General features: G+C 41.3%; 2 protein-coding genes across 2 annotated transcripts; one reads left to right on the top strand and one right to left on the bottom strand.

The window, feature by feature from the left end:
* Nucleotides 1-8,615: 8,615 nt before the first annotated feature.
* LOC109988946 (NHL repeat-containing protein 3) lies at nucleotides 8,616-14,204 on the bottom strand. The gene is made up of 3 exons (XM_020640563.3): nucleotides 13,503-14,204; nucleotides 11,674-11,876; nucleotides 8,616-11,003 (listed from the first exon to the last, which is right to left on the bottom strand). Exons 1-3 carry the CDS (start codon nucleotides 13,759-13,761, stop codon nucleotides 10,404-10,406), a joined length of 1,062 nt encoding a protein of 353 aa, XP_020496219.1. The 5' UTR covers nucleotides 13,762-14,204; the 3' UTR covers nucleotides 8,616-10,403.
* Nucleotides 14,205-15,819: 1,615 nt separating this feature from the next.
* On the top strand, nucleotides 15,820-25,547 carry nrbf2b (nuclear receptor binding factor 2b). Its single transcript, XM_020640478.3, has 4 exons — nucleotides 15,820-16,041; nucleotides 17,323-17,407; nucleotides 17,877-17,917; nucleotides 23,066-25,547. Exons 1-4 carry the CDS (start codon nucleotides 15,949-15,951, stop codon nucleotides 23,777-23,779), a joined length of 933 nt encoding a protein of 310 aa, XP_020496134.1. The 5' UTR covers nucleotides 15,820-15,948; the 3' UTR covers nucleotides 23,780-25,547.
* Nucleotides 25,548-27,113: the final 1,566 nt, after the last annotated feature.

The following is a 27,113-nucleotide window of genomic DNA, read 5'->3' on the forward strand; positions in this document are numbered from 1 at the left end:
GGTTTCTCCCACGGACTGTAAACGTGCAGCGCAAACAACAGTTTACTTGAATGTGAATTATTTTTTAAGTCTGTTTTATGACATTGATTAGCCTACTATGCTGCCTTTTGTCCATATACTGACATATGGCTTAGATATAACCTCTGAAAGCTGTGTTATGTTAATAATGTAGATCATATTGCGTCCCATAACCTATTTATTATTAAATGTCTTTATAAGGGTTGTTGTTTCTTTTACATTCAAGACTGATGGAACAAAATGCATGCTGAATTAGCAGTAACTTTGAAAAGCAAAGAACATACAGCTTTCACACTGTGGGACAGGGTGTACTCTCAACAGATTGGGGAGCTGCCAGATTTGAGGAGGTTTAATCCAATCAGACTTCATTCATGATGGTTTTCCAGATGTGACGTCAGCAGGGGGGGAGCAGGCTCAGGCTGTGCAGATAGGAAAAACAAACTTGAAGCTGCAGTGTTTCAATCTTTTCAGTGTCTGTTCAATTTAAATAAAAGCCTTTCTTGATAAACATGATTCGATAAAAGGAAATAATTACGTGTCTTTCAAATGTTGCATGATCCTGTATTTGATCATGTCTATAAACCCCTCTGTTTCAGCCCTGCTTAGAACAGGCTGTTTCTGTGTCTGTACCTTTAAATGTAAATGAGCTGTGTCTGACCACGCCCCCTCTCTGGAAGGGCTTGGGTGTCTCGCTCCAAAGCAGACAAAGCAGACAAAGACGGAGAGGATGGAGTTTTCTTATAATTGGGGGGTTTGTAAACAGGCTAGGGACACATATGTGTTTATTCAAATCTAGAGAATGCTTTATGCCACCAAAAACGCTTTATTTTGCCACTGCCATTTGTAAATTGTCATACGAAGTGTCTGATTACATAGAGATACAAACAGAGAACATACAAAAAAATTTGCTTACATAACTTGAAACCATTGAAAAAAACAGGTAATTTTACCTTGTGGAACAAAAGATTTGCTGATACAGCTGCTTTTATCTGTTGGTATGTTTGTCCAATAACAACTTGATTTGAGTTATGTAGCCTCAACAAAAATGTCAACATTAGCTCACACCACTGTGACAGAATAAAAAATACAGACACACCAAGCCGTTTTCACATATACACTCCTGAAAATTTCTAGATAATTTCAGGAGGACTGCTCCGGATAGTCTCCTGACCTGGCTGTTCACATATGCACCTCACAGCTGCAGGATATTACTGTCAGACGGGCGAGGTGCGTACAGAAAATGTAATGCAGCAGTTTAATCACGTGCACATAGATTGTAGCGGTTGCACTCTATTCACTGTGCAGCAGTCACAGTATAGAAACATCCCTCCCAACTCCCGTTGGCTCGAAGTGAATTCTCAGAAGAATATCAAGCGGAAAATTGGTCTAAAGAACAATCCAAATGAATACAACACGGCAGGTGAAGTTTGAGTATTTGTGGAGAAGATCAGTTCAGCCTGGACTACAACATCATACTCACAGACAAATGTGTCTGATCAAAGTTTGTCCAGTAAACATGGAAAAAAGGACACACAAAGGATTCCTACCGATATAGAGAAAGATTATTTATTTTCAATTAAAGCCATTATTTGTGTTTCTCTCTTTAAAGTCTCCAGACTCCATTAAAAGAACAGTCATTTCACTATAATTTGAGATTTGTTTAACTTCTGCTGACTTGGTCTTTTATACTTTCGCCCGTAAACAAACCTGATGAGTCTCATTGTATTATTTACTAATAATTCTTATTTTTGCTGACACTGACAGAGAACTAAGACAGAGATAGAAGAGACAGTAAATAATCCTTGTGTCTGATGGTCATTCCTGGTGGATTTTTCCCTTTCCATAAACCTCAGTCATTACATCATGATGTAACACCCTGTACATTTAGAGGATGTGTTCTGTGTGATTGACTGCTGTGACTGATGGTCATTGCTCCTCTCCTCCAGGTGGAGGCGCTGCAGGACAAACAAACAGCAGGTTTGGATGGAATCAAGAAGCATCACTGAAGCTGTTGTAACATGTAGACACAGTGTGGTTGATCGTGTGTGTTTGTTTGTCAGTATGCAGAGTGTCAAAAGACTGGGTCTCGCTGTATTGCTCAGGCTGCACTCCAACGTCTATTCACAGGCGCGATCCCACTACTGAGCGGCACGGGGGATTTGACCTGCTCCGTTTCCGACCTGGGCCGGTTCACCCCTCCTTAGACGACCTGGTGGTCCCGGGCTCCCCAAGGAACACCATATCGATACCGAACTTAGTGCGGACACCCGATCGGCACAGTCCGCTGCAGCTCAGACCTCCTGAGCTCAAACGATCCTCGAGCCTCAGCCTCCCGGTAACTTGGATTACAGGCACGCGCCACCGCACCCGGCGAGAGACGTCATCATTCATGAAGAGTTTGACTTTTAACTCCTACTGTGACGTCATCAGGGAAGCACACTCAGGCTGCTGTTTTAATGTAGGCCTGTTTATTCAAAAATGTGTATATTAAGATATAGCCTAATTGTGAAATGTTTTAATTGTTATATTACTGATGACTGTTTAAATAATTTTTCCTTTGCAATAACGGTTGTTACCATTCAATCCAATAATGCATCTTCAACTTGAACTTGATCGTAAACACTTTTTTAAAAGGTCTGTCATGAAATAAATCAGTATGGTCTTTTTACCTGCTCTTTTGTAGTGTTGAATAACAAAGAGTAAGGTCTGTCTGCCTTTTTGTAAAGCGTGTAGAGATAACATTGGTTATGAATTTGCGCCATACAAATAAAGATTGTTTGATTGATTGATTGATTGATTGATTGATTGATTGATTGATTGAAATAAACAGACCCTCACTGTTGCTGGTTTTGTCTTACTAGTAATGTTGTAGTCAAGACTACCTTACTCAAGACCAGAGTGTATGGAGGCCGAGAAAATCCTTTGGGGAGTTCAGACCGAGTAAAACAGGGTGAGTTGAGATAAAGACCCAGAGGCGCTGCTTGTCAATAGGCAAGGCAGGTAACTGCTTTGGGCCCCAAGCCAGTAGCAGGCTCCCAAGGGCAGACAAAGCTTAAATCCCAGCATTGAGTGAAAATGTGCAAATTTGGCTATGACAGTAGAAGACCTCCCTCAGAGGGCCCCATCTGGTAGCACTTACTCTATTGCCTGCTAGTTGTATCATGCATTATTGCTGTGAAACCAAAGTTTGACAGTGAAAGTTACCAAAGAAAAATGAAGAGGAATTATCTGTTTGGGAGGAAAATGAAAGAGGAAAATAATAATGAATGCTGGTTTAAGGGGCCCCATTTCATTTTTTGCCTAGGGCCCCAACATACTCAGGAATTGCCACGGTAAAGACCAAGCAGAACACTGTGAGTCCCAATACTGAGTGACACATAAATGTTCACAACTTAAGATCACTCCTCTAATAGATCTACAAGATCCACATTAAGGTTCCTCTTCATTCTCATTTCTTGATTGTCATACAGATGCCTACGGGCTGATTTAGAAATCAAAGTGCTCCTAAATACTTTGATTGAATAATCCTAACAATTCCAAAGTTGATTGTTTGTTGACAGTTTTCCTTCAGTTTCTATGAACGCAAGCAGAATCTGAAATCAAAGTAACCATCTGTAATCTACACTCTTCTTTCTGTATTTTATTATCCACCAAAACCACTTTATTTCCTACCTGAACACTGACACAACAATCATATTTGAGGGGAATATATTCTATGGAGGGGGACTACATTTGTATTTGTAAACCTCAGGAATCAAATGATATAACACCCTGTACATTTAAAGGATGTGGTTCTGTGTGATTGACTGCTGTGACTGATGGTCATTGCTCCTCTCCTCCAGGTGGAGGCGCTGCAGGACAAACAAACAGCAGGTTTGGATGGAAACAAGAAGCATCCCTGAAGCTGTTGTAACATGTAGACACAGTGTTGTTGATCGTGTGTGTTTGTTTGTCAGTATGCAGAGTGTCAGAAGACTGGGTCTCGCTGTATTGCTCAGGCTGCACTCCAACGTCTATTCACAGGCGCGATCCCACTACTGAGCGGCACGGGGGATTTGACCTGCTCCGTTTCCGACCTGGGCCGGTTCACCCCTCCTTAGACGACCTGGTGGTCCCGGGCTCCCCAAGGAACACCATATCGATACCGAACTTAGTGCGGACACCCGATCGGCACAGTCCGCTGCAGCTCAGACCTCCTGAGCTCAAACGATCCTCGAGCCTCAGCCTCCCGGTAACTTGGATTACAGGCGCGCGCCACCGCACCCGGCGAGAGATGTCTTCATTCATGAAGAGTTTGACTTTTAACTCCTACTGTGACGTCATCAGGGAAGCACACTCAGGCTGCTGTTTTAATGTAGGCCTGTTTATTCAAAAATGTGTATATTAAGATATAGCCTAATTGTGAAATGTTTTAATTGTTATATTACTGATGACTGTTTAAATAATTTTTCCTTCGCAATAACGGTTGTTACCATTCAATCCAATAAAGCATCTTCAACTTGAACTTGATCTTAAACACTTTTTTTCAAAGGTCTGTCATGAAATAAATCAGTAAGGTCTTTTTACCTGCTCTTTTGTAGTGTTGAATAACAAAGAGTAAGGTCTATCTGCCTTTTTGTAAAGTGTGTCGAGATAACATTGGTTATGAATTTGCGCCATACAATTAAAGATTGATTGATTGATTGATTGAAATAAACAGACCCTCACTGTAGCTGGTTTTGTCTTAATAGTAATGTTGTAGTCAAGACTACCTTACTCAAGACCAGAGTGTATGGAGGCCGAGAAAACTCTTTGGGGAGTTCAGACCGAGTAAAACAGGGTGAGTTGAGATAAAGACCCAGAGGCGCTGCTTGTCAATAGGCAAGGCAGGCAACTGCTTTGGGCCCCAAGCCAGTAGCAGGCTCCCAAGGGCAGACAAAGCTTAAATCCCAGCATTGAGTGAAAATGTGCAAATTTGGCAATGACAGTAGAAGACCTCCCTCAGAGGGCCCCATCTGGTAGCACTTACTCTATTGCCTGCTAGTTGTATCATGCATTATTGCTGTGAAACCAAAGTTTGACAGTGAAAGTTACCAAAGAAAAATGAAGAGGAATTATCTGTTTGGGAGGAAAATGAAAGAGGAAAATAATAATGAATGCTGGTTTAAGGGGCCCCATTTCATTTTTTGCCTAGGGCCCCAACGTACTCGGGAATTGCCACGGTAAAGACCAAGCAGAACACTGTGAGTCCCAATACTGAGTGACACATAAATGTTCACAACTTAAGATCACTCCTCTAATAGATCTACAAGATCCACATTAAGGTTCCTCTTCATTCTCATTTCTTGATTGTCATACAGATGCCTACGGGCTGATTTAGAAATCAAAGTGCTCCTAAATACTTTGATTGAATAATCCTAACAATTCCAAAGTTGATTGTTTGTTGACAGTTTTCCTTCAGTTTCTATGAACACAAGCAGAATCTGAAATCAAAGTAACCGTCTGTAATCTACACTCTTCTTTCTGTATTTTATTATCCACCAAAACCACTTTATTTCCTCCCTGAACACTGACACAACAATCATATTTGAGGGGAATATATTCTATGGAGGGGGACTACATTTGTATTTGTAAACCTCAGTAATCAAATGATATAACAGCCTGTACATTTAGAGGATGTGGTTCTGTGTGATTGACTGCTGTGACTGATGGTCATTGCTCCTCTCCTCCAGGTGGAGGCGCTGCAGGACAAACAAACAGCAGGTTTGGATGGAAACAAGAAGCATCACTGAAGCTGTTGTAACATGTAGACACAGTGTGGTTGATCGTGTGTGTTTGTCAGTATGCAGAGTGTCAAAAGACTGGGTCCCGCTGTATTGCTCAGGCTGCACTCCAACGTCTATTCACAGGCGCGATCCCACTACTGAGCGGCACGGGGGATTTGACCTGCTCCGTTTCCGACCTGGGCCGGTTCACCCCTCCTTAGACGACCTGGTGGTCCCGGGCTCCCCAAGGAACACCATATCGATACCGAACTTAGTGCGGACACCCGATCGGCACAGTCCGCTGCAGCTCAGAGCTCCTGAGCTCAAACGATCCTCGAGCCTCAGCCTCCCGGTAACTTGGATTACAGGCGCGCGCCACCGCACCCGGCGAGAGATGTCTTCATTCATGAAGAGTTTGACTTTTAACTCCTACTGTGACGTCATCAGGGAAACACACTCAGGCTGCTGTTTTAATGTAGGCCTGTTTATTCAAAAATGTGTATATTAAGATATAGCCTAATTGTGAAATGTTTTAATTGTTATATTACTGATGACTGTTTAAATATTTTTTCCTTTGCAATAACGGTTGTTACCATTCAATCCAATAATGCATCTTCAACTTGAACTTGATCTTAAACACTTTTTTCAAAGGTCTGTCATGAAATAAATCAGTAAGGTCTTTTTACCTGCTCTTTTGTGGTGTTGAGTAACAAAGAGTAAGGTCTGTCTGCCTTTTTGTAAAGTGTCTTGAGATAACATTGGTTATGAATTGGCGCCAATAAAGATTGACCTTCACTGTAGCTATTTTTTCCCACAGACAGACAGCCGTAAATCTAGCCATTTATTCTTTTGATCAAGATAAACCGGGAACTTTGATTTAAGTTGATTGTTTGTTGACAGTTTTCCTTCTATGAACACAAACATAATCTGAATTCAAAGTAACCATCTGTAATCTACACTCTTCTTTTTGTATTTTATTATCCACCAAAACCACTTTACCTGAACACTGACACAACAATCATATTTTTGGGCTTTTTGTGCCTTTATTGCAGAGAGAGGACAATGAGTCAGAAATCATCTAGAGAGAGAATGACATGTGGGAAAGGAGCCACAGGCTGGATTTGAACCTGGGCTGCCCGCCTGAAGGACTACAGCCTCCACAAACAGGGCGTGTGCACCAACCACTGCGGCCCATATAACAATTATGTTTGAGGGGAATATTTCCCAAGGGTTGAGTGAGCTGGAGAGAGAGAGAGAGAGAGTGAAGAAAAGACTCCAAACTCACAAGCGTCAGGGTTTGACTTTGTACAAGGTTTGATATTTAGCTGTATTCAAACTCAAAAGAACAACTTCATTATGTCTGAAGCTTTATGTCTCATCATTTTTATAGACAATAGTTCAATGTTGCATATGAAGCAGGAGTTTTTGTATCCAATCACAGTAATGATGATATCAATCAGGTCTCCTTGAAGTTCGATTAATTTTTTAAATATTAAAAAGAAATCGATCCTCTTGCTTTTCTTTTCAAATGTTCCCATTATATCATCATCACTGTTGCTTAGTCTGCCACTTTTACCTCATGTCTTGCCTCAGGAGAACCCCCCCCCCCCCCCCCTTCACTGAGAGGTCTCTTCAGAAGTGTATACATCATGTGTAAACAGCTAATGACCAGCGAGTGATTTATATGTAATAGCTCATCTGAAAATATTAATGGGAGGAGTTTTTCCTACATTTGAATTATTTTGGACGTGGCTGATTTCACTGACAGGTTAGCACATTCCAGGAGACTCAAAACGACCCTCAACTCCACTTTCGGGAATCTTCTTGAGCTTCTTGATTTAAAGAAAGTAAGGTGGAGATAGCATTTTCAATAGGAATTTATATTTATAATAGTATTTCAATGGAATTAATAATTCATGCTTTAAATCAGTTTAAGGATACAGTTCAGCTGAGACAGAGCAAATACCTGAATTTGAACTATTTCAAATTGAAAAAATTAAAGCATTCATCATCAAAGATTGTCTCACTCTTTAACAAATGTGTTTTGTTTTTCAACACATCAAACATGGTATCATTAGAAGAGTGGACATTCATGAGGTTGTTCTTCTTGAACACTGGGGGATTAAAGTCCAGAGAGTGCAGGCCAATTTCCTGCAAAGCAGAACCCTACATTTCCCATAATGCAACAGCTGTATATGTTTGTCAGACCAGCCTTGCCTGGAAGAGGCCCACATCATTATTGTCCTTATTTATTTTCAGCAGTTTTGCCAAACCTGACAAAGTTCCTGCAAGGTCACACGATCGGTCCTTAATAGAGCCTGACCGATTAATCGTCCAGCCGATAAAATCGGGCGATAGCATATTCAGTGAATATTGTATCACCTAACTTTATCTGTGATTTGCACAAGTTTTATTCACCAGTCAAACTTCATTTTGTTTGAGTTTCATTGTATTACACTAGCAGTTATCTGTCACCAGCAGAGGGCGCTATATGGATTAAAACAAACATTATCACCCTCCAGAGTGTCGAGCGGTGATGCACGTACATACAGTTACTCTGCAGTTGAGTGACCATCTTATCTTCATTATAAATATGTTCCACAAGTGTTTGATAACTGCATCTGAGGGATCAACACAATGAATGTGTATTTAAATCTATCTCTACAGATCGGACACAGATCTAAGAACGATATCGGCACCTGAATTTTTCTCTCCCCAATATCGGCCCAGAAGAGCCATATCGGTCGGGCCCTTAAACTGGTCTCTAGAAGAGGAACTTTGTGTACTAAATTAGATGGAGTGATCTAGATATATACTCTGTGATTACGGAAAAGTATGGCTGAAAACAGAAACGTCTTAAATAACAAATGGCTTTTTTATTAGACAGTTTTGCACAGTGCAAAGACGTTCCTTTTTTTTTCTGTCACCCTGCTTGAAGAAAGCACTAATCATAGTGGTAACACAGAGTCACTGAAAAATCAACTTTATACAATATATGACTCACATGAATGATGTGAAACAGCTGATTCTGTGACAGATCAAATAAGACAGACAAGAATACAGAGAGCAAACACAGAAATAATTTACCCATCATACCGTGCATTTATCCACCGCATTATTAAGTGCTTCATAGACTTTTTTCATTGTGCAAAACATTTCAGTACTTCTGTCCTCTTTATGAATATACATGTGTGATCACAAGCATGTCTTTCAAAGCTGACATAAACTGGCAATAATATAAGTTGAAGTGTCGATAGTAAGGAAAGGAACCAGCTCGGTCCACGAGCTGTTTCTGCATATTTTCTGCGTTAAGGATGCCTTGATTATTTTCAAGCAGTGCAGAGTTACGGAAATACAAATGGCACATTACTTCACAAACAGGCCATGAATATGAAAAGCTCATCATCACATTGCATACCTTACAATGACAGATATTGATTTGAATGTACTGATCAGAAATAATTCTTACATCTGTAAAGAAACATGGTTCGATTTAACTGCATGCCTTTAAAAATAAAAAAAGCAAAAGTAGTTTGGTTTTGAACGGCCACATATTGTCCTTCTATATGTGTCTATATAATAAATTCTACAGTCTCTTCTGTTTTGAGACACGAGTTATTCGTTCTTGGTTCAATTCCAGATGTTCAAGCATTTATTTGTTTCATTCAATATTCTTTCTTTTGGCATGGCAGGATGTGTGCAAACAAAAAACATATTCATTATTTGAAAACAGCAAAGACTGCACTTTCTTGCTGAAATCTCCTTTGAGATCGAAGTGTGCACGTGTCAGGAACTGGGTTAGCTTCATGTAACGCCAAACTAGGATTAGGAGGGTGTAGAACATTTGGGTGGATGCAGGTTGTGCCTACTTTGAGCTACAAGTTCTGCTGATCTAAAAACCTATAGCTTTTCAGATTTAGCTAACTTCAGCTAAACTCTATTATTCAATTAATACATGTAGAGACAAATGACAGGAAAGGTCTTGTCATGGCATTTAAAACATATTTGATGAAATACCTGCTGCTCGTTCCTGATGGGGTTGTTAATATACCACAAATGTAAACTTTGACGCATGCTAGCGGATCAAACGATACTGATACTCGTTTGATACGACAACAACAAAACTAGAAGTCTTAAGCATCCAATATTTGGTCATTTCTTGTTTTTGTTCAAGAAAACTTTGAAAGAAAACTCCTGCACACTTTCCAAATCGCACATTGGCGATGTTTTTGTAATTTATAGTGCCAACTCTTCTGTTTGTAAGACACATTCATTCAACCTTTTCATCATTATGAGATGAGATAGAAGTATTGACTGGATCTCATGAATGATGGCCTGCTGTTTTTATTTTTTAATTTTTTAAAGCTTTGATACTTTTCAATACCAACGCTATTTTAAATAATTGAGATTTCATTATTTTAAAACACATCGGAATTGAAAAGTATCTAAGTACCTAACTGTAACCTAAATAGAATTGCATTGGTGTAGCCATTCTTGAAACTATTTTCAGTACAAACATAACTTAATGCAAATATGGACATTTATGGCCCAAAATTTGATCAATAGACAAATGTATGATAAAACTGTAAATTTGTGATCAATCTTTCCATTTCTATTCTTTAGACAGAGCTCAGTGTAAGTCTAGATTAAACTTGCACCCAGAACAAAGGGGGTGAACTTCTGGGCCTGTTGAGCTCCAATCTCAGCCACAAACAGGGCGCCTGTCTTCAGGTCTAGGTCCACCAGGTGTGGCTTCACTTCATCAGCCAGCTGGATCACACTCACCACCCTGCACTGACCAATCAGACCCACCGGTGGGGCGTCCAGCAGTGAAATCTGGTTGGTGTTGAGCTGCACAACCACAAAGTACTTCTTGTCTGGGGTCAGGCGGACAGAGTAGGGGGCGTCCTCGGTGAAACAGCTTCCCCACGTCCCCAGCCAATCACCCGTGATGGAGTTAAAGACTTGGATCCTCTTGTTCCCCCGGTCGGCCACCCACACCCTCTGAGCACTGTCCACAGTCACGCTGTGGGGGATGTAAAACTGAGCCGGGTTTTGCCCTTTCTCCCCATGCAGCCACAGCACTTCCTGATCTTTGGACAGCTTGATGAGGCGGTTGTTCAAGCCGCCGTCACCATCGACGATATACATCTCTCCAGAATCGTGTACGAAGATCTCAGCCGGCTGATCAAACTGCAGAGGGTTCATCCCGGTACCTGCCTTCCCCGGTGTACCAAGCACCTGACAAGTATAAGAAAAAACAACAACACCCAGGAACTGTTGGCTTTGTTTGACCCATCTGTTGTTTTGTAATAAGGTTGTCAAAAAAGGTTTGATACTCTCCGATATCATGTGTTTCAAAGGATACAATCTGTATAAAAAAAACTACATCTCTGAACCCAAAGCTGCTGCTGCTGCTGCAACAAGAAGAGAGAGCAGCAGTGGTCCAACAAACAGACCAATAGAGGTGACACACCGTCTAAGTTACAAACATATTCTTGCAATTTTTCAACAGTGTGCAGGAGTCTGCCTTCAATTTGTGGTTTTTTAAAACCAAGAAATTGGCCGGTATTGGGGTGGCAGTAGCCTAGTGGTTAGTGCGTGCATCCCCTTGTACGGACGCAAGGGGTTCGAACCTGTTGCCCTTTTCAAGCACGTCATTCCCCACTCTCTCTCTCTCTCCCTGATTTCTGACTCTATCCACTGTCCTATCTCTAGATAAAGGCCTAAAAAGATTCTTAATACCTGTTTGTTCTTTAATTTGTTGGGATTTTTATGTTTTTATCAAAAAATAAATAGCCGCTACAGGCTTTTCTTATTCTATAAGTCAAACTAAATCCATAATAGTACGAACACCAGTTAAAAACAATGATGCTAGTAAAAAAGATCTTATCCTGGATAAGGCAGTCACCTGGAGGAGGTTCCCAGATGGCGAGTACTGTTTGATGCAGTGACCATTGGGGCCGTTTCCCACATCGGTTATCCACACAGTGGGGTTTGACGAGGCAGCATCTGCTAGAAATATCCCATGAGGCATCTCCAGTGTGGTTGTGTTCCACGCCATGAGGAAGTCACCTTCTGTGGTGAACACAAGCACCTTTGGCACATTGTCACCTGTTGGATAAATGTAAAAGCAGCAAATGAGAAACATTCATTTGGGCTTTTCCGGGGGAAGAAGTTATACATCATATCCAAGCGGCAACCCCTAGAATTAAAAAACCAAGCCAATGAGCTAGTGCAGATAAAATGCAGTTCACCGAGTGTTCACTTCAGGCTTGCTGCAAAGGCAAACATTCCCCATTAGGTCCCATATTAAAAAGGAACAAAATATAAGATATCTACTGAATGAAATGATACCTTACGATATGATCAGACATTAAGGAAACATACTATGTTGAAGTGCGGGTTCTAGGACAACAATGCAGCAGCCAGTATGTCCTCCTTCTGACTTTAGATTCTGCTCCTGAGTGCTCTGGATTTGGACAAAGTGAAGTGGGTTTGGTGTTTGACAAGGAACGATAGCTCCTTAGGCGGACATAACCATCCCACGACTATCATCCTATCATCAATGGGGTCTCGAGCCTTTAGCCGTGCTGCCCCCCGTCTCGTAAAAGGTGCCCATAAATAAAATGCATCATTATCATCATTATTATTATCATTATCATTAAGACTAGAACTGTGTGCGGCTGTGGAGGTTTCTGGGCTCATGGTTGAAGAAATGGATGTGACCTTCCAGGGTGACACATGTTAAACAGACAGCAAGGTCATACTTGGAATCAATCAGAAAAGCTACTTCAACCTAACTTTGGATCTAGAAACAGGTAAAGAGGTGGAGCTGAGACAGACCTTAAGCCTCCTGGTAAACAGCTAAACAACGTGTTTACCTGTCAAAAATCGTGCTAATGCATCAATAACTTTAAAACAGACGAGCTATAAAACAAATTCACCCCCTTACGATGTGTACCAAATATAGAAATCAGCTTTTCAGAATAATATGTTTTATGAATGAGTTTATTTCAGCTGTAAAAATTGTCATTTTAATTTGAGACTTAATGGGAAGTCCTTGGCTTTTGCAGAGACTCAAGCAGCCGCAGCTTTTTGCATTTACATGACAGTTTCTTTTTCAACACTAGATGTTTCCATTTGGGATGCAAATAATTGCAGTAATTTGATACACACCTTCATGACCCCAATCTTAGAACTGGGATCCTGTCCAAAGACCTGGACCTGATTGTAAAACATTGACCTGTACAGTTCCCCTGGTCGGCTTTTGGGTTATTTTCTAACGTGCAGCGATCAATGAAACGTCTCGGCAGTGATAATAAAAATAAATGTATGCATTATACACTTTATGATTCACGTTGAATTGCTTGACCAAAAAGGTTTCACTTCATGCTGTTCCCTAAAATCCAACCTGAATCACCATTTCTTTTTTGTTGCGAGAATCAGGTTAATCCTGATTATTTGAATCAAAGAAATTCCAATCCTTCTGTTTAGAAAAACACATACTGAAGGTTTGATCCAGATCAACACCATTTCTAAGATGTAATCCCATCAGATCAGTTTGCTTGACAATAAGTGACCCTGACATGGTATTAAAACAGTTAATGAACAGTCACCTTTCTTTGTATTCACCTGTAAATCAAATGTATGATATTGTTCAACTGCAGATGCTTTCTCTAATAAAAAAGGAGATCTTTTTAGAACTGCAAGTACAGGTAAAGTAAAACATGCATGTACCTCTCTGTGCTACATATACCACCCCAGCATATTGGTTGACAGCCACTCCAAACACCTCTCCGGTGAACAGCTCTGGGTTCCTCGGCCAGCTCAGGTCCAGTTTGTAGAGGGGTCTGTCCAGCTGATAGTCCTGCCTGAAGCTGGAGCTGCCTAGCTGCAGGTGGGTGCCGATGGTGCCGTACAGCACAATCATGAGCACAAATAATGTGGCCATACCGGACGCTATCAAACACGTATGCCCTCTCTTCTTCGCAAACATCAGTGGCTCCTCTTCTGGCTGATGCTGCGTTCAAGGTTCTGATTCAGCGCCGCGTTGTGTTCCCGACAGCAGCTGTTCGACAGAGAGCTCAAACAACCAAGCAAGTCGTCGAGGTGAGCTCTACAGAGGTGCTATGAAGTAACAAAACAACAACAACAACAACAACGCTGAAATATCTGCAGAGCGAAGCCTACTGACCACATCAAACGTAGGATTCACTTCCTGATTTGTGGAGCTTTAAACGTCAACCAAACAGCGCGGTAAGTGAGATAAACTAACATACAGCATTTCTGTTCACAGTACTGCATTAAAACCAGCACTGAATTACCAAGACACATAATACAAGTCCTGGCAACTGCTGTACTGGTCAGGTTTTGGTAAGTGTAGACGCGTTTGACAGATTCAGCCTGTTTGGTTTTGGGCGTCTGCTATTTCTTCTTCTTCCTTTGGATTTATTGGTGGTTGGCAACCAGCTTTAATTTGAATTACCACCACCTACTGGACTGGAGTGTGGAACAAGCTGAGACAGCAAAAATAAGAAAGCACGTTTCATTCTTTTTCTTTTAGAGGTCCTCAAACAAGCCCTCTCAGGGCATAACAATAAATAAACAATGCAATGGTACACAACATTAGAACTGCTTCACCTTAAAGTGTACAACATTCAGGGATCCACTGTAACAGACAACATGAATATATAAGTAATATATTCCACAACAATTAAAAAAAAAACCTGTCACCAGATAAATGTACAGAAGTAGAAAAACAAATTGCACATCTAGAAAAATGTGAATTGAGAAATGAGAAAAAATATTTACAGGTAAGAAAATATTTGTAATACAGGTAGTAGATGTACTGGATTGTGTTTAGAAGAGCTGGAAACTATCACCTATTCTTTTCTTTTTCAATCACATAGTGTCAGGATCTTTACAGCCGGTCAAACATTGGAACTGATAATATCCTTTGAACCTTTTCACATCTTGATTCATACGGATGATCTTCCATGAAATGTGTCTAACATGGTCAACATGATTATCTTTGAGGGTAAACATTAAATGAATGCAATCTTATATCATACTGATATCTGAGAATAAAATCAGCTTTATTGGCCATGTATGCTTACACACACACACACACACACACACACACACACACACACACACACACACACACACAGAATTTGTCTTCAGTAACTGTGCTCTCAATGTACAGAATTAAAAATTAAACATAATATAAGCCAAAAAAACACTAATATATACAAGACAATAGTGCAGTGGTGAGTAGTGCAAAAAATGTTGAGATGAACATGATAATAAATATATAGTTATGTAACAGATGGTTAATATATATGAGGTAGAGCTTTTACAGTGTTTACATGCGTGCATAGATTGCTGAGAGGATAATATTTCAGTATATACATGATTAAGTTATTGAAATATAAAAATAGTTATAATAGTTACAATAGTCTTATGAATGAATAGTGAGTTCCTTAACAAACTATATGAAGCCATGTCTTTGTTATGAGTACTAAGGCAGTGGTTCTCAACTGGTTTAGCCTCAGCTCAGGACCCAGCACCCAATTCTTACAGATAAATCGCGACTCAAATTTCTGATTTTCTTTTTTCAACCAATTTGATGTATTTTATTTTTAAAAAGTGTATTTTTGGACCCCGACTGTCCAAAACACAATACAACCAAAATACTGAATAAAACAAGCATATTTGAAAAGCTCTCCACAAACTTTTTGACACGACTATTTTCCCGACCCACTAAAAAAACGGCTCTGCGACCCACTTCGGGGTCCCAACCCACCAGTTGAGTACCACTGGTGTATTCTGGGTGTAGGCGTGAGTCACAAAGTTAACTCTTAGTTTTTAAACTCCCACGTGATTGCATGTATTCATTTATGTTTTTTTTTTTTGTGTGTGTGGATGTCATAATAGCCTATATATATATATAAAAAAAAATATTTGGCAATTCAACTTTATTTCGAAAAAACAAGCCTTCTCTCATTTCCGGTTAACCTGACGCAGCGAAACATGTGATCTGAACGTAGCGGCTGTGACGTCACGACGTGTTGTTGACGCCGCTGTGGCCGTGGAGGCGACTTGCACTTCCCTGACAGTAATTTCTTTTTCGAGATTACTGTGTTCTTTTTTTTCTTTTTTCTTTCTTTCCATCGCGGTGCGGATGACAGTCCGTGAGGGACACAGGCCCCTTTCATGTTGTGTTAGCCACCGAAGAATCGAGTCCATGGAGGTCGCGGACAGTCCGCTCAACCTCGTAAGTTCCGATCAGGATGTTGCAATAACAGGCTAACGTTACAGTAGCTAGCTGCCCGCTAACCTCTCTGTTGTTCCTCTGTTAGCGTCGACATGGCACACACACAAACACGACACATCCAGTCGTTTCACCTGCTGTCATGTTTTAATATGTTGTCAGGACTGTTTCGTACTGTGAGGAAGAGCGATGCGTTGCCATTTAATTAGACTGTGAGGGCATTTGATATGAGTTTAGCTCAGCTTGCAGGTCATTTTAAATGTAAAACACAAAGAAACAGTGAAAAGAAAACGCGATTTGATATCCTTAATGTGTCTTCATGGTGTATTAGGACAGTGGCTTGTAATAAATGTGTCATTGGTATGAAGGAGTGTCTGTCACATCTTCAATAGAGATGTTTGACAAATGAAAGGAAACAGCAAAAAAAAAGGGTTTTGGAGTGATCAAAGAAGACAGTACTTCATTTGTGCCTCATGTATTGTTGTATTAAGTTAGAAGTGAAGGATAACTAACTCCTTGTCTATCACATCGACATGAAAACTCATTTTTTTAATGCTTTATTAACCACTGGGGGGGGGGGGGGGGGGACATTCTGTTTTATTTGTGAGACATGCTTCTCACACACATGCACAAACAGGACCTGAGGACATGCATTAGTGGAGCCATGTCTTCACACACTGCTATGAAGAGAGCGCACCAGAGCGGTTTCGGGGTTCGGTGCCTTGCTCAAGGGCACCTCGGCACCGTAGTCTCCGGCGACCAGACCGACTTCCATATTATGGTCCGCACTTGGGAGCTGAAATCGGCGACCTAACACCGAATATCGCAGGGGATGTTGGCACACCTTTGACTGTGTTGCTCGTTCCACAAATGCACGATCCTGATGAAGTTATACGTCGTCGTAAAGGCGACTTATCAGGCTTTCCAACGCTATATAATACAACACCAATTAGTGTTATTAAAGGGGCGAAGTAATTGACCACAATAACATTTCCAAACTTTTTTAGAGGAGTTTATCTATAAACATTGAAGATAGATCTAAGAACGATATCAGCCGATAAATCGATATCTGATTTTTTTCCTCCCTAATATCATTATCGGCTCCAAAAATCCAATATCGGTCGGGCCCTAATGTGAACATCTCCCAATATCTCAATGTTTCTTCCCATTTACAACTTAACTTCTTACCGAATGAATGAACGCTTTATCCCCTTTTTAGTGGGACTGCTGCAGTTTGTTTCTTCTGTTTTTGACTCCTTCTTTTTTCGCTCCGTGTATCCACAGGCTCACCAGCAGTGCAGGAAGGCAGACCGTCTGTTAGCAGCTGGAAAGTATGAAGAGGCCATCTCATGCCACGGAAAAGCAGCCGGTAGGTTTAGTGATGCTGCAATGCTTCTGGCACTGGTGTTGCACTTGTTTTTTTTTTATGTGTTCAGGGTTTTTTTCTGCAAGGCATTATGTGATAGTGTGATATGAAAAAGAAATGTTTAGGGCCTGTGTCCACAGACGGCATCTACAACCTCTGTTTCACTGCGCTTCTCACCAGCGCTGATTGTTGCCATGTTATGAAAACTAAACGTAATTGATTGAACGCACATTCTTGATTTGGATTAGTTTTTTTCACCCCGACTTCCCCCATAATTTTTCTCCCTTGTTAAATGGGTTTGTGAAGTAAGGAGGTTAAAGTTAGGAAAATTCTACATGAGGGAGCAATTCCTAGAAATATTCCGGAGTTCATGTGTTCAAAAGGCTTTAATGTAAATGATTGAAACGCTCATTGTGCGAATAAGGATTTGGGCAGAGTTGCTTAACGGTCTTATTCTCTGTTTCTCTTCCAGATCATTTGACGGAAGCAATGAAGAAGACGGAGTGTGAGCAGGTGAGACACTCCTGTGTGTGTGTGTGTGTGTGTGTGTGTGTGTGTGTGTGTGTGTGTGTGTGTGTGTGTGTGTGTGTGTGTGTGTGTGTGTGTGTGTGTGTGTGTGTGTGTGTGTGTGTGTGTGTGTGTGTGTGTGTGTGTGTGTGTGTGTGTGTGTGTGTGTGTGTGTGTGTGTGTGTGTGTGTGCGCTTAATCTTGCACTAAATTAAAGCCCACAGCCAATCATCTTCAGCCTTAAGGGGGCCTGAGAGGGATGTAAACTAAGGGCTCTAACTAATATTAAAGCCAGAATATATTAGTGTTGTATCACCCTTCTTAGACCACCAGGGTATCATCTCTGTTTATGTAGCACTCAGTGAAGACTCAGCCTCAAACCTTCAAAGCAGTAATGTAAGACGATATAAATTCATTTGTGGACGGGCATGATAAGGAGCACTGGTTGGCAAAGTAGCCTAAAACGTTATTAAGTGGTAGAACTGTTTCTTTATTTTTCACAAAGGAATGACGTAAAATTTGAGGCAATTTTTCTGAACAGAAAACAAAAACAATAATGGATTGTTTGGACATTTTTCATGCGAGGATGTCTCTGACAACCAATTTCCATGCTGGTTAATTGTGGCTACACACTAGTTGATTTCAGGCCCCTTCAACGTGTCCGGCACAACCAATTATTTTTCCAAATATACCTTAATTGTGAGCTGTCAATATGATTCTTTTGAAGTCGGAGCCTCCCCGATCTGCCATCATATTTCTGTTGGAATACCCACAGCAGCCAATGACAGTGAGTGGATTTTGAAGCGTCACCAACTACATGTTGCGTACTCTTGACAACTCACCCTCAGTTAGTGCTGCAAATTGTATAAAGCCGCACATAATCCTTCTACTAAGCCGGGATTTCATCTGTATTGTTTTTATCCTTTTCTGTTTTTTTTTGCTGCAAAACAGAGCACACAGCAGGACAGCCAGCTGATGATGTGTATCATCCTGCGTATTTGTTTTTATTGTTTTTAATTAATTTCTGAGAAATCTTACTGCAAACTGCAACGGTGTGGTCTTCCGGTCTGGCCAGAGTGGTCTAGTGTGTGCGGTAGGAGGATTTTAATATGAAAAAAAAATAGTTTTACTCTGTCCTTAAGTGTGGTTTCCCACATTTAAAAAATCGGTTAAGATTTGAAAATCATCTAGTGTGTATCTAGCTTAAGTAGGAAATTTAGATCAGACTAGTCGTCTTAAGGTAAGAAAACAGTCAAAATTTACCTTACACACCTTAAACGCACAGTATGGAAAATCCACCGCCAGGGGGCTCTCGGTCAAAACAATAACAAACGATAACGTTGAGGCAAGCGGGGAATCATGGGAGTTCTCTCTGCTACTCCCTCCCTCCCTCCACGGTGAAAACGACCTCCGTGTTGACCGTAGTCAAGACGACCGGGTGAAACCGACCTGAGGAAGAGAATATGTTTACAGACGAGCTAATGTGTCAGAGTATAATCTAGATGACGTTTTTATCACAGCAGCACATACAGCAGCAGGACGGCAGCTTTCAGTAGCAGCTCACACTTCATGATGCATTGATGATACATTTCCTGTCTGTCATGGCGGCTGCAGCGACAAGACACGTCCCGTTACAACTATAAAATGACGGATTTCTCTGGATTTTATAACTGTTGGAAATATTTGAGGTAATGTGAGTACTCAACAAAAAAAAGTTGGGTTTAGTCCATTTCTAATTAATTTAAATATTTGAATATAAACATTGTCATCAAATTCGACATACTATACCTTTAACACTATCACAAACCATATTGAGAGTAGCTTATTTTAACAGTTTATTACATTGTTCAGTGACAAAATTGCCTTCTTTTTTTTAAAAGTTGCTGAGATGTGCTGCACTTTGCAGCATGCATTACCTGGAGGGTAAACAGTGTCAAATTGTTTTGCCAAGCGTGGCTTTTGATAGCATCACCAGCCTTCGACCCTCCTTGCACTTTTTATTTCAGTTAACATTTGCCGCTCCTATGAGACGCCGTCTGTTCACTGAACCCAGGCAGTATAGAGCAGAGAGCATGCCCCATTAACCGCAGCTATAGCCCCAGCTAGTGGTGGATGACTGTGTTAGAGCTTAGACACAACATTTAGCAAAGGCGTTATGGTGCAACATTGATATAAGTATCAATAATAAGTTTAACTGATAACATTTTCTGATGATGACGACGTAATCGTTTAGTCTACCTTGGCACATCCCCAAATACAAAACAGATAAAATCAACAAATCCCATCTATCGAAACTATCAACGAAACACTATTAACGCTGTATGATTATGCCTAGCAGGACATGTTCCCACATACCAGGCTGTGACCCTGGACCCAATTAAACCAATCACAGCTCTGACGTCTCTTTCAAAACTGCTTTGTCCTTTGCAAGGTTTTCCAATTTAAAATAATCTTTTGACTACTCCGCGTCATTAGTATTTAACCTTTCAGTATAAATGATTAGCTTGCTAAATAAGGAGATGATTGCTACTAGAAAGCTTGCCAATAAGCTTGATTATTCTTCTAGATTAATTTTGACGACTTAATTAAATGAGGTGGTGTAAAAACGTAGTCCGAAGACTAGAAAAGCGATATACAAGCTCAAGTACATTTTCCATTTCCACAACGAGCCCCGTGCTTCACCTGGAGTTTCTCCTGCCAGACCCCTAGTAATTTTTCCGCATCAAGGCCGAGTGGGCTGACGGAGAATTCACCTCCAGTCAGTGGGAGGGGGGAGTGACATTTATATAAATGTAAAAGTTAGAGAAAGATTCTGATTTGATATGAGTGTGTATGTGAGGCCAGCCGAAATGTTATAATAGCAAAAACTGTTTGCAAAAAAGATAAAAAGCCAACAACGCCTCCTAGGGTTAAAGGAGCCCGAGGACTCCAGATCTTTAAGGTCACACAGGTTCTAATAAGGGGTGAGCAGAGTTCAAAAAGACAAAAGAGGGTGCAATAGAAATATTTATTATAAAATAACCAATAAAATCAGTTGTATATCTAATCTAAAAAGTCTTAAAATGTCTCTCTAAAAATGGTCGATGACTGTCTTTAAAACGGTAGCGTATCCTCCTCAGTGCCAGCTGCTGTGCCGCTCCTTGTCCCAACGCTCCGGCGGTTACGTACTCGGTTGTCGTTGTGCCTCTCGTCGCCGCATCGTCCCGCACAACCCTCCGCCTGTCCTGTGGAAGTACACACAACCACCAGTACGCCGCCAATACACCAGGAGTTTCCCCACTCTGTGCCTGGCCCTGCAACCAGCCCTCCTGGTATCCGCAGTAAAACAGAAAACAACACTCACGCTTTTACCGACCAAGGCGGGAATATTCACACTGAACGGATACTGGCTGCTGCGCTTCAGGCTCCGGTGGCTCGATCCCTTTCTTGGTCTGGGATATAGCCGTGTAACTCGTCCTCTGAGGCTTCACCCTCTCGTTGTATCTCACCACTTGGCCATCAATCTTTTTTTCGCCCGCTTCCCACACCTATAGCTCACCTGTTAATTGCAGCCTGGGGATTGTCGGTGAGTGCTTCAGGGTCCGTAGGAAAAACAGTTTACATAAACACACACAAAAGCAATCTCGGGCACACACACACACACACACACTGATAAAACATAAAAATAAATACATGATAAAATATTTAAAAAAACTAAAATAGTAAAAGTCATAATTAAAACACACACTCTAAACACCATCAATAAAATACAGAACATGCGCTAGTACAAAGAAAACATGCAGGACAACCTCTTAAAATGGACCCTGTCACATATGAATGGATTAGTTACATCTGATGGTCTCTTTACAAATCTACCTCTGCCATCAGTGTGTGACTGTGTAGGGGTGACATGCGCTGTAAAAGGGCACCCTGTACAGTTCACCAGCCAATCACAGGGCAGACATATAGAGACAGACAACCAGCCTCACTCACATTCACACCTACGGACAATTTAGAGTCTCCAGTTAACCTAACGAGCATGTCTTTGGACTGTGGGAGGAAGCAGGAGTACCCGGAGAGAACCCACACATGCACAGGGAGAACATGCAGACTCCACACGGAGAGGCTCCTGTCAGACGGGGATTTAAACCAGGATCCAAGCCGACACAAGAATCTGTTCTGCTGTATACTGTACTACCAGCTTGAGGTGTCTTAGACATTTAATGTGTGCATTGGGAGGCAGCAAGGGAGTGAAGCCCACCAGCCAGCTCCCTGCCCACAGCTTGCAAGTCAAAAAGCAGAGACCTCTAATTATATAAATATCACAAATGAGACTATTATATCTAGTCTGAGGGGTGGGGCTAAAGAATCAACATTTAAAACACTTTCTGGTCAATTTTTGATACATATTTTAAATACTGACACCCCTTTCAGTGTTGCCAGATGTACGATAACTATCGTATTTGTACCATAATTTTACCCTCTGTACGATCAATAATTACAGAAAAGGCCAAATGTACGATAATTTGGCAATTTCAATGTCCCCTTAACAAAACCTTGTATGTGATTTGAGAGCAACCGATCCCATCAGCATGACTGAGACAGTCACCACATACGCACCATTCAGCACCTAACTGCTGCCAGGCTCTAACTGCTCATCACCTGATGCCCTGCTCACGCCTGTGGTTCGTTTTGCCATACGGACTGAAGAAAAACGCACGTTACACCAACTTAAGATTCTACCTCAGCTACACAGCAGCTGGAGGCGGAGAAGTTTGCAAACAATTAGCACTTAAAAGTTTGTTCTTTGTTTATTTATTTAAATTGATGTGGTGTGCAGGGCAAAGTTTTGCCATTCAGTGCGGTATTTAGGACCCGTCTCGTTTTTTTAAATACAGTATGTACAGTAATTTTAAAGCGGCAGTACGATATTGCTGTATTCTCCATCTGGCAACACTGTCCCTACTATCAAATGTTTTTCTTGTTGAACTCACTTTAGGGTGTCTGCAAATGAAAAACACAACTGAATAAACAATCTCTGGGTCCTCTCAATCAAGGAATGAGTTTTGGGTAACATCCTTGCCAGTTTTCTGATGCTTCACAGTATCAGTTTGTATCAGTGTTATTGTTAGTATTGTCCATTTTGTGACTGGTGCTAATGATGTTTGTCTGCAGGCTCGTCTGTCCTTGGAGCTGCAGAGGGACAGCCACATCAAACAGCAGCGACTCATCCAGGAGCGCTGGAAGAGAGAGGCTCGACGGGAGGCGACAAAAGCTCGACCTGGCCAGGTACAGCCCTCCAGCAGCCCCCAACTCCTAACCCAAACCAATACTGCAGGGCAGTCCCAGCCCCAGGGCTCCCCGGGCCTCCCCGCTGCAGAGCGTCCTGGAGACAGGGAGAGAGAGTACGACACCTTGCTCTACCAGCTTCAAACACGGCAGACTGGAGGCTACCAGCCAGTGACTCCACAGTGCCCCGGATCTAAGACCACCAAAGATGACAAAACTCGACTAGAGGAACAACAGACCACCATTGAGGACCTGCGGCGCCTGGTCGACCACCTGATGGATGAAAACCAGCGACTGGCAGCTGATAATGAGCGACTACAATCTGCAAACTCCCGGCTGAGATCTGAGGCAGCTGAGGCAGCAGACTTTGTGGAGCGGTCAGAGCTCTGGGTGCTCCCACAGGCAGGTGGAGCTATTGGAACAGGGGGTGGGCAGGAGAGGAAAAGCACAGGGAAGGGGAAGGAGATTGCAATCCCACAATTACCCCCGCTGGAGATGCCGGCTCAGGAGGATCTGTGTCTGGATGACCTGCCTCCTCTGGAGCTACCAGAGGACATCCAGAATGAATTAAAGGAGCTGCTGGACAGGGATAAACTGTGATAAGAGACATGTTTCTCACACACACACACACACACACACACACACAAAAGTTTGGCATTAAACCCACGTGCTGTCTGATCAGACCTCTTCTCAGGATTAAGGTGGACAGAAAACTCTCTGTAGTCTGTCTCACAGTGAGAATAAGAAAGGTGAATGTAAGTTAGATGCAGAGTAAGGGATGTGTCAGTAGCTGCTTTCACACATACATAGAACTCTTGAAAATATCCCAAGAATTTTTGAACCAACTGTTCTCAAACTTTTTCCTGCCATCCTAGTAACATTTTCCGGAGGGATGCGATGATATGTGAACACAGCAGGTAAAAGTCGGGACAATTCACCACGGGCGAGTGGGAGGTGATGATGACATTTACATCATGTGACAAGTAAGCGACCGGTGTGAATGTGGTGCATGTAATGAAGCTGCTTCATACCCGTTTCTGCGCTCCAGTATTTTTTCCCCCCCACTCTTTCTTAAATACTGTGAAAACATCCAATAACACATGGCATTTATATGAGGGTAAAACTTTCATCATAGCATCAAACTCGGCTTCCCCCCGTCCAACGACGCACGCTGCCCTGAATTTTTCCTGAATTTTTTAGGAGTTCGAAAGAGCTAGTCAGACGGTCTCACACACAGTCTTGAGAAGAGGTCTTATCAGATGGATAAAGCGTTGACATCAAAACCACTAATACAATCTCAAGATAAAGGGGTAGTTCACCCAAAGATACTGTAATCAGTGAGGGTGTTTGTCATTATCTGTCAGCATATTGTTAAAACAAAACAAACTCTTAAGAACATGATGTTTTAAGTGAGTGAATGTTTTGCCTTTAAAAAAATGGAGTTTGACAGAATCATTATAAAACTTGAAGAGCTTTCATCTTCCCCTGTTTCACTATTATCACTGAATTTCTGCATTTTAGGCTTTTTTTTTAATGACAGTTGAGCTCTTCATGGCAGCAGGGAGAAGGCAGAGAGGTACAGCTGACACAAGCAGCAAACAGCTGTGCTTTTTCTCCATACGTTGATCATCTGCACAATATATTGCATTTTCTGGACGTCATTTCAGTTGCTGACACACAACAGACGCAAAATGCTGGAGGAAACATTGTGTTAAAGGAGATCTTTTATGCTGATGTATATTTAAATTCTTACATATAAAGTTAGGATGTTGGATGTCCAGACTAAACCTCGGCCAAGTTTTTTTTTTTTTAACACAACTAACATCTGCTCAGCTGTGATGCTCTCCTCTCGACATGTGCTGCAGAAGGTGTTAAAAAGACTTGTGAAGTATGTCATGTGAGATACTCTGCCGGACAAGCGACGCAACCACATCATTTTAAAATCACCCTAATCGTTGTTTTATGCATTTTTCTATTAAAAAAAACAAAAAACATGCATTTGTTTATGTTAAGGTTGTCAAAAATGTTGAAATTTTCAAAATCATACAATCTGTCATTAAGATAACAGATTGTATTTGATTAAAATGCATGAAGTAGCAAAGTTTTGACAACCATCGTTTGGTCTTCTATTAGAAAAAGTTCCCAGCAACCTCACTGAGCTGGATGAACTGCTCCTTTATGGCATCACTAGAGGTGCAAGGTACTAACTTGAATGCCTTTTATCAATGTCACACACACACACACAGATCAGGATCATGTACAGTGTGATTCGGTTACAGCTAAGATTGCTGTTGTTGAAGAAAAAACACACTGTTGGGTTTTTTAAATTTTCTTATTTAGCAAACTGAAATTAAAAGCTTCAATGATCGTTGGTGTGCAGTGATTTTTTTTTTTGTGATCAGGTTTTTTCAAATGATGTGGCTGCCAATGAGACAATAAATAATCCCTCTGAGATTCTTGCAGAGCAGAGTTTTTGTGCAACGACAGCAACACACACCTACAGCGTGACGTCGGGACCTGAAAGTCGAGGTTCATTTGGATGTGAGCTGAAGCACAGACGGGGGATTGAGCCCTGCAGACATTTACGTTTGCATTGTCATTCTGCAAACCACGAGCTGGCAGAAGTCACTGGGAAGTTTGCTGTTTGTATTCTTGACAGATTTATTCATCTGAATTTTATTTTAAATAATTACATTTTATTGTATAGGGATATGTATGACGCAAAGTAAAGCAATGCCACACACTGCAGCACATGTAGACTGAAGCTCATTTGGGGGGGCCTGTTAATTACAAAATGATCATCATGCTGGAAAGAAGACTTGAGACTAGAGATAAGACCATACATTTACAAAGTCCACTTCTACTGATTACAGGTCATATTCTGGTTTCTACTTTTTCCCTTCTTTTTTGCATCCAGTGGAGTCTCCCCCTGCTGGCCTTTTGAAAGAATGCAGGTTTATGGCACTTGTACTTCACTTTTGAAGAGGACATATTATCCCCCTTCTCCACATTTTCAAACAGTCCCCTGTGGTCTAAATGAAACATCTGTGCTGTGCTTTGGTCAAAATATAACACGAATCAAGCACCAGAGGAGGTTTGTGACTCTGTATAAACCAGCTCTCTCAGAACTTGGTTTTGGTGTGTGTGTCTCTTTAAATTCAATGAGCCCCACCCCTGAGTTTTCCAGGTAGACATCACTCCTTCACAAGGGAGAATAAAAATGACACTCAGGTTACCCAAATAAATGCACAAAAACACTGGAAGTGGATTTATCATAACATGTCCCCTTCAAAACAAGAGGTTACGACTCCTCACAGAGCCTCCCTCATACTAACCAGAAATGAATGGTGCCATGCGTAAATCTGTGCTCTCTGCTACTAGCAACAATTCCCACACATGATCGATACAAACTCAGATTAGGAAAGCACAAGCACTTTTCTAGTCTTCTTACTAATCTAGGATCTTTTACTCCGCAGGTCACATCTAAACATTAATATGTTGATGGCAGAGGTTTCGATGTAGAGTCCATCAAATTTAACTAATCCATTCATACAAACTCATCCACCAGTCGAAGCAACAGGAGCAATTTGGGGGTGTCTTGCTCAAGGACACATCGGACATGCTGCTGCAGGAGCTGGATATCAAATCCCCAAGCTTCCAGTTGAGAGACGACAGACTCTTACCACTGATCCATCATTTGATGGGCTGATTGTTCAGTGTATCTTGAGCTATTAGCTATTATTCAATGTTAATAAATCAGATAATACCACAAATCGGTTTAGTTCCTACAGGCCACCAGTAATTTAGTGAACTGATGTTGTGCCATGGATATAACTGACAAACCCTGAGACAAATGAAAAGGTTGAATCTGCTTTGTGTTCTGCCATCCTCGCTACATTCACAAAAAAAAAAATGGAGACTTATAATGCAACAG

Source organism: Labrus bergylta, chromosome 21 (assembly GCF_963930695.1).
Source record: "Labrus bergylta chromosome 21, fLabBer1.1, whole genome shotgun sequence".
Classification (NCBI taxonomy): domain Eukaryota; kingdom Metazoa; phylum Chordata; class Actinopteri; order Labriformes; family Labridae; genus Labrus; species Labrus bergylta.

Coding starts and splice junctions, on each gene's coding strand:
- LOC109988946 (XM_020640563.3), bottom strand. CDS start 13,761: ATGTTTGCGAAGAAGAGAGGGCATACGTGTTTGATAGCGTCCGGTATG. Junction 11,877..13,502: donor GGTATATGTAGCACAGAGAG/GTACATGCATGT, acceptor TTTATCCAACAG/GTGACAATGTGCCAAAGGTG. Junction 11,004..11,673: donor CATCTGGGAACCTCCTCCAG/GTGACTGCCTTA, acceptor TATACTTGTCAG/GTGCTTGGTACACCGGGGAA.
- nrbf2b (XM_020640478.3), top strand. CDS start 15,949: ATGACAGTCCGTGAGGGACACAGGCCCCTTTCATGTTGTGTTAGCCAC. Junction 16,042..17,322: donor CGGACAGTCCGCTCAACCTC/GTAAGTTCCGAT, acceptor GTGTATCCACAG/GCTCACCAGCAGTGCAGGAA. Junction 17,918..23,065: donor AGAAGACGGAGTGTGAGCAG/GTGAGACACTCC, acceptor GTTTGTCTGCAG/GCTCGTCTGTCCTTGGAGCT.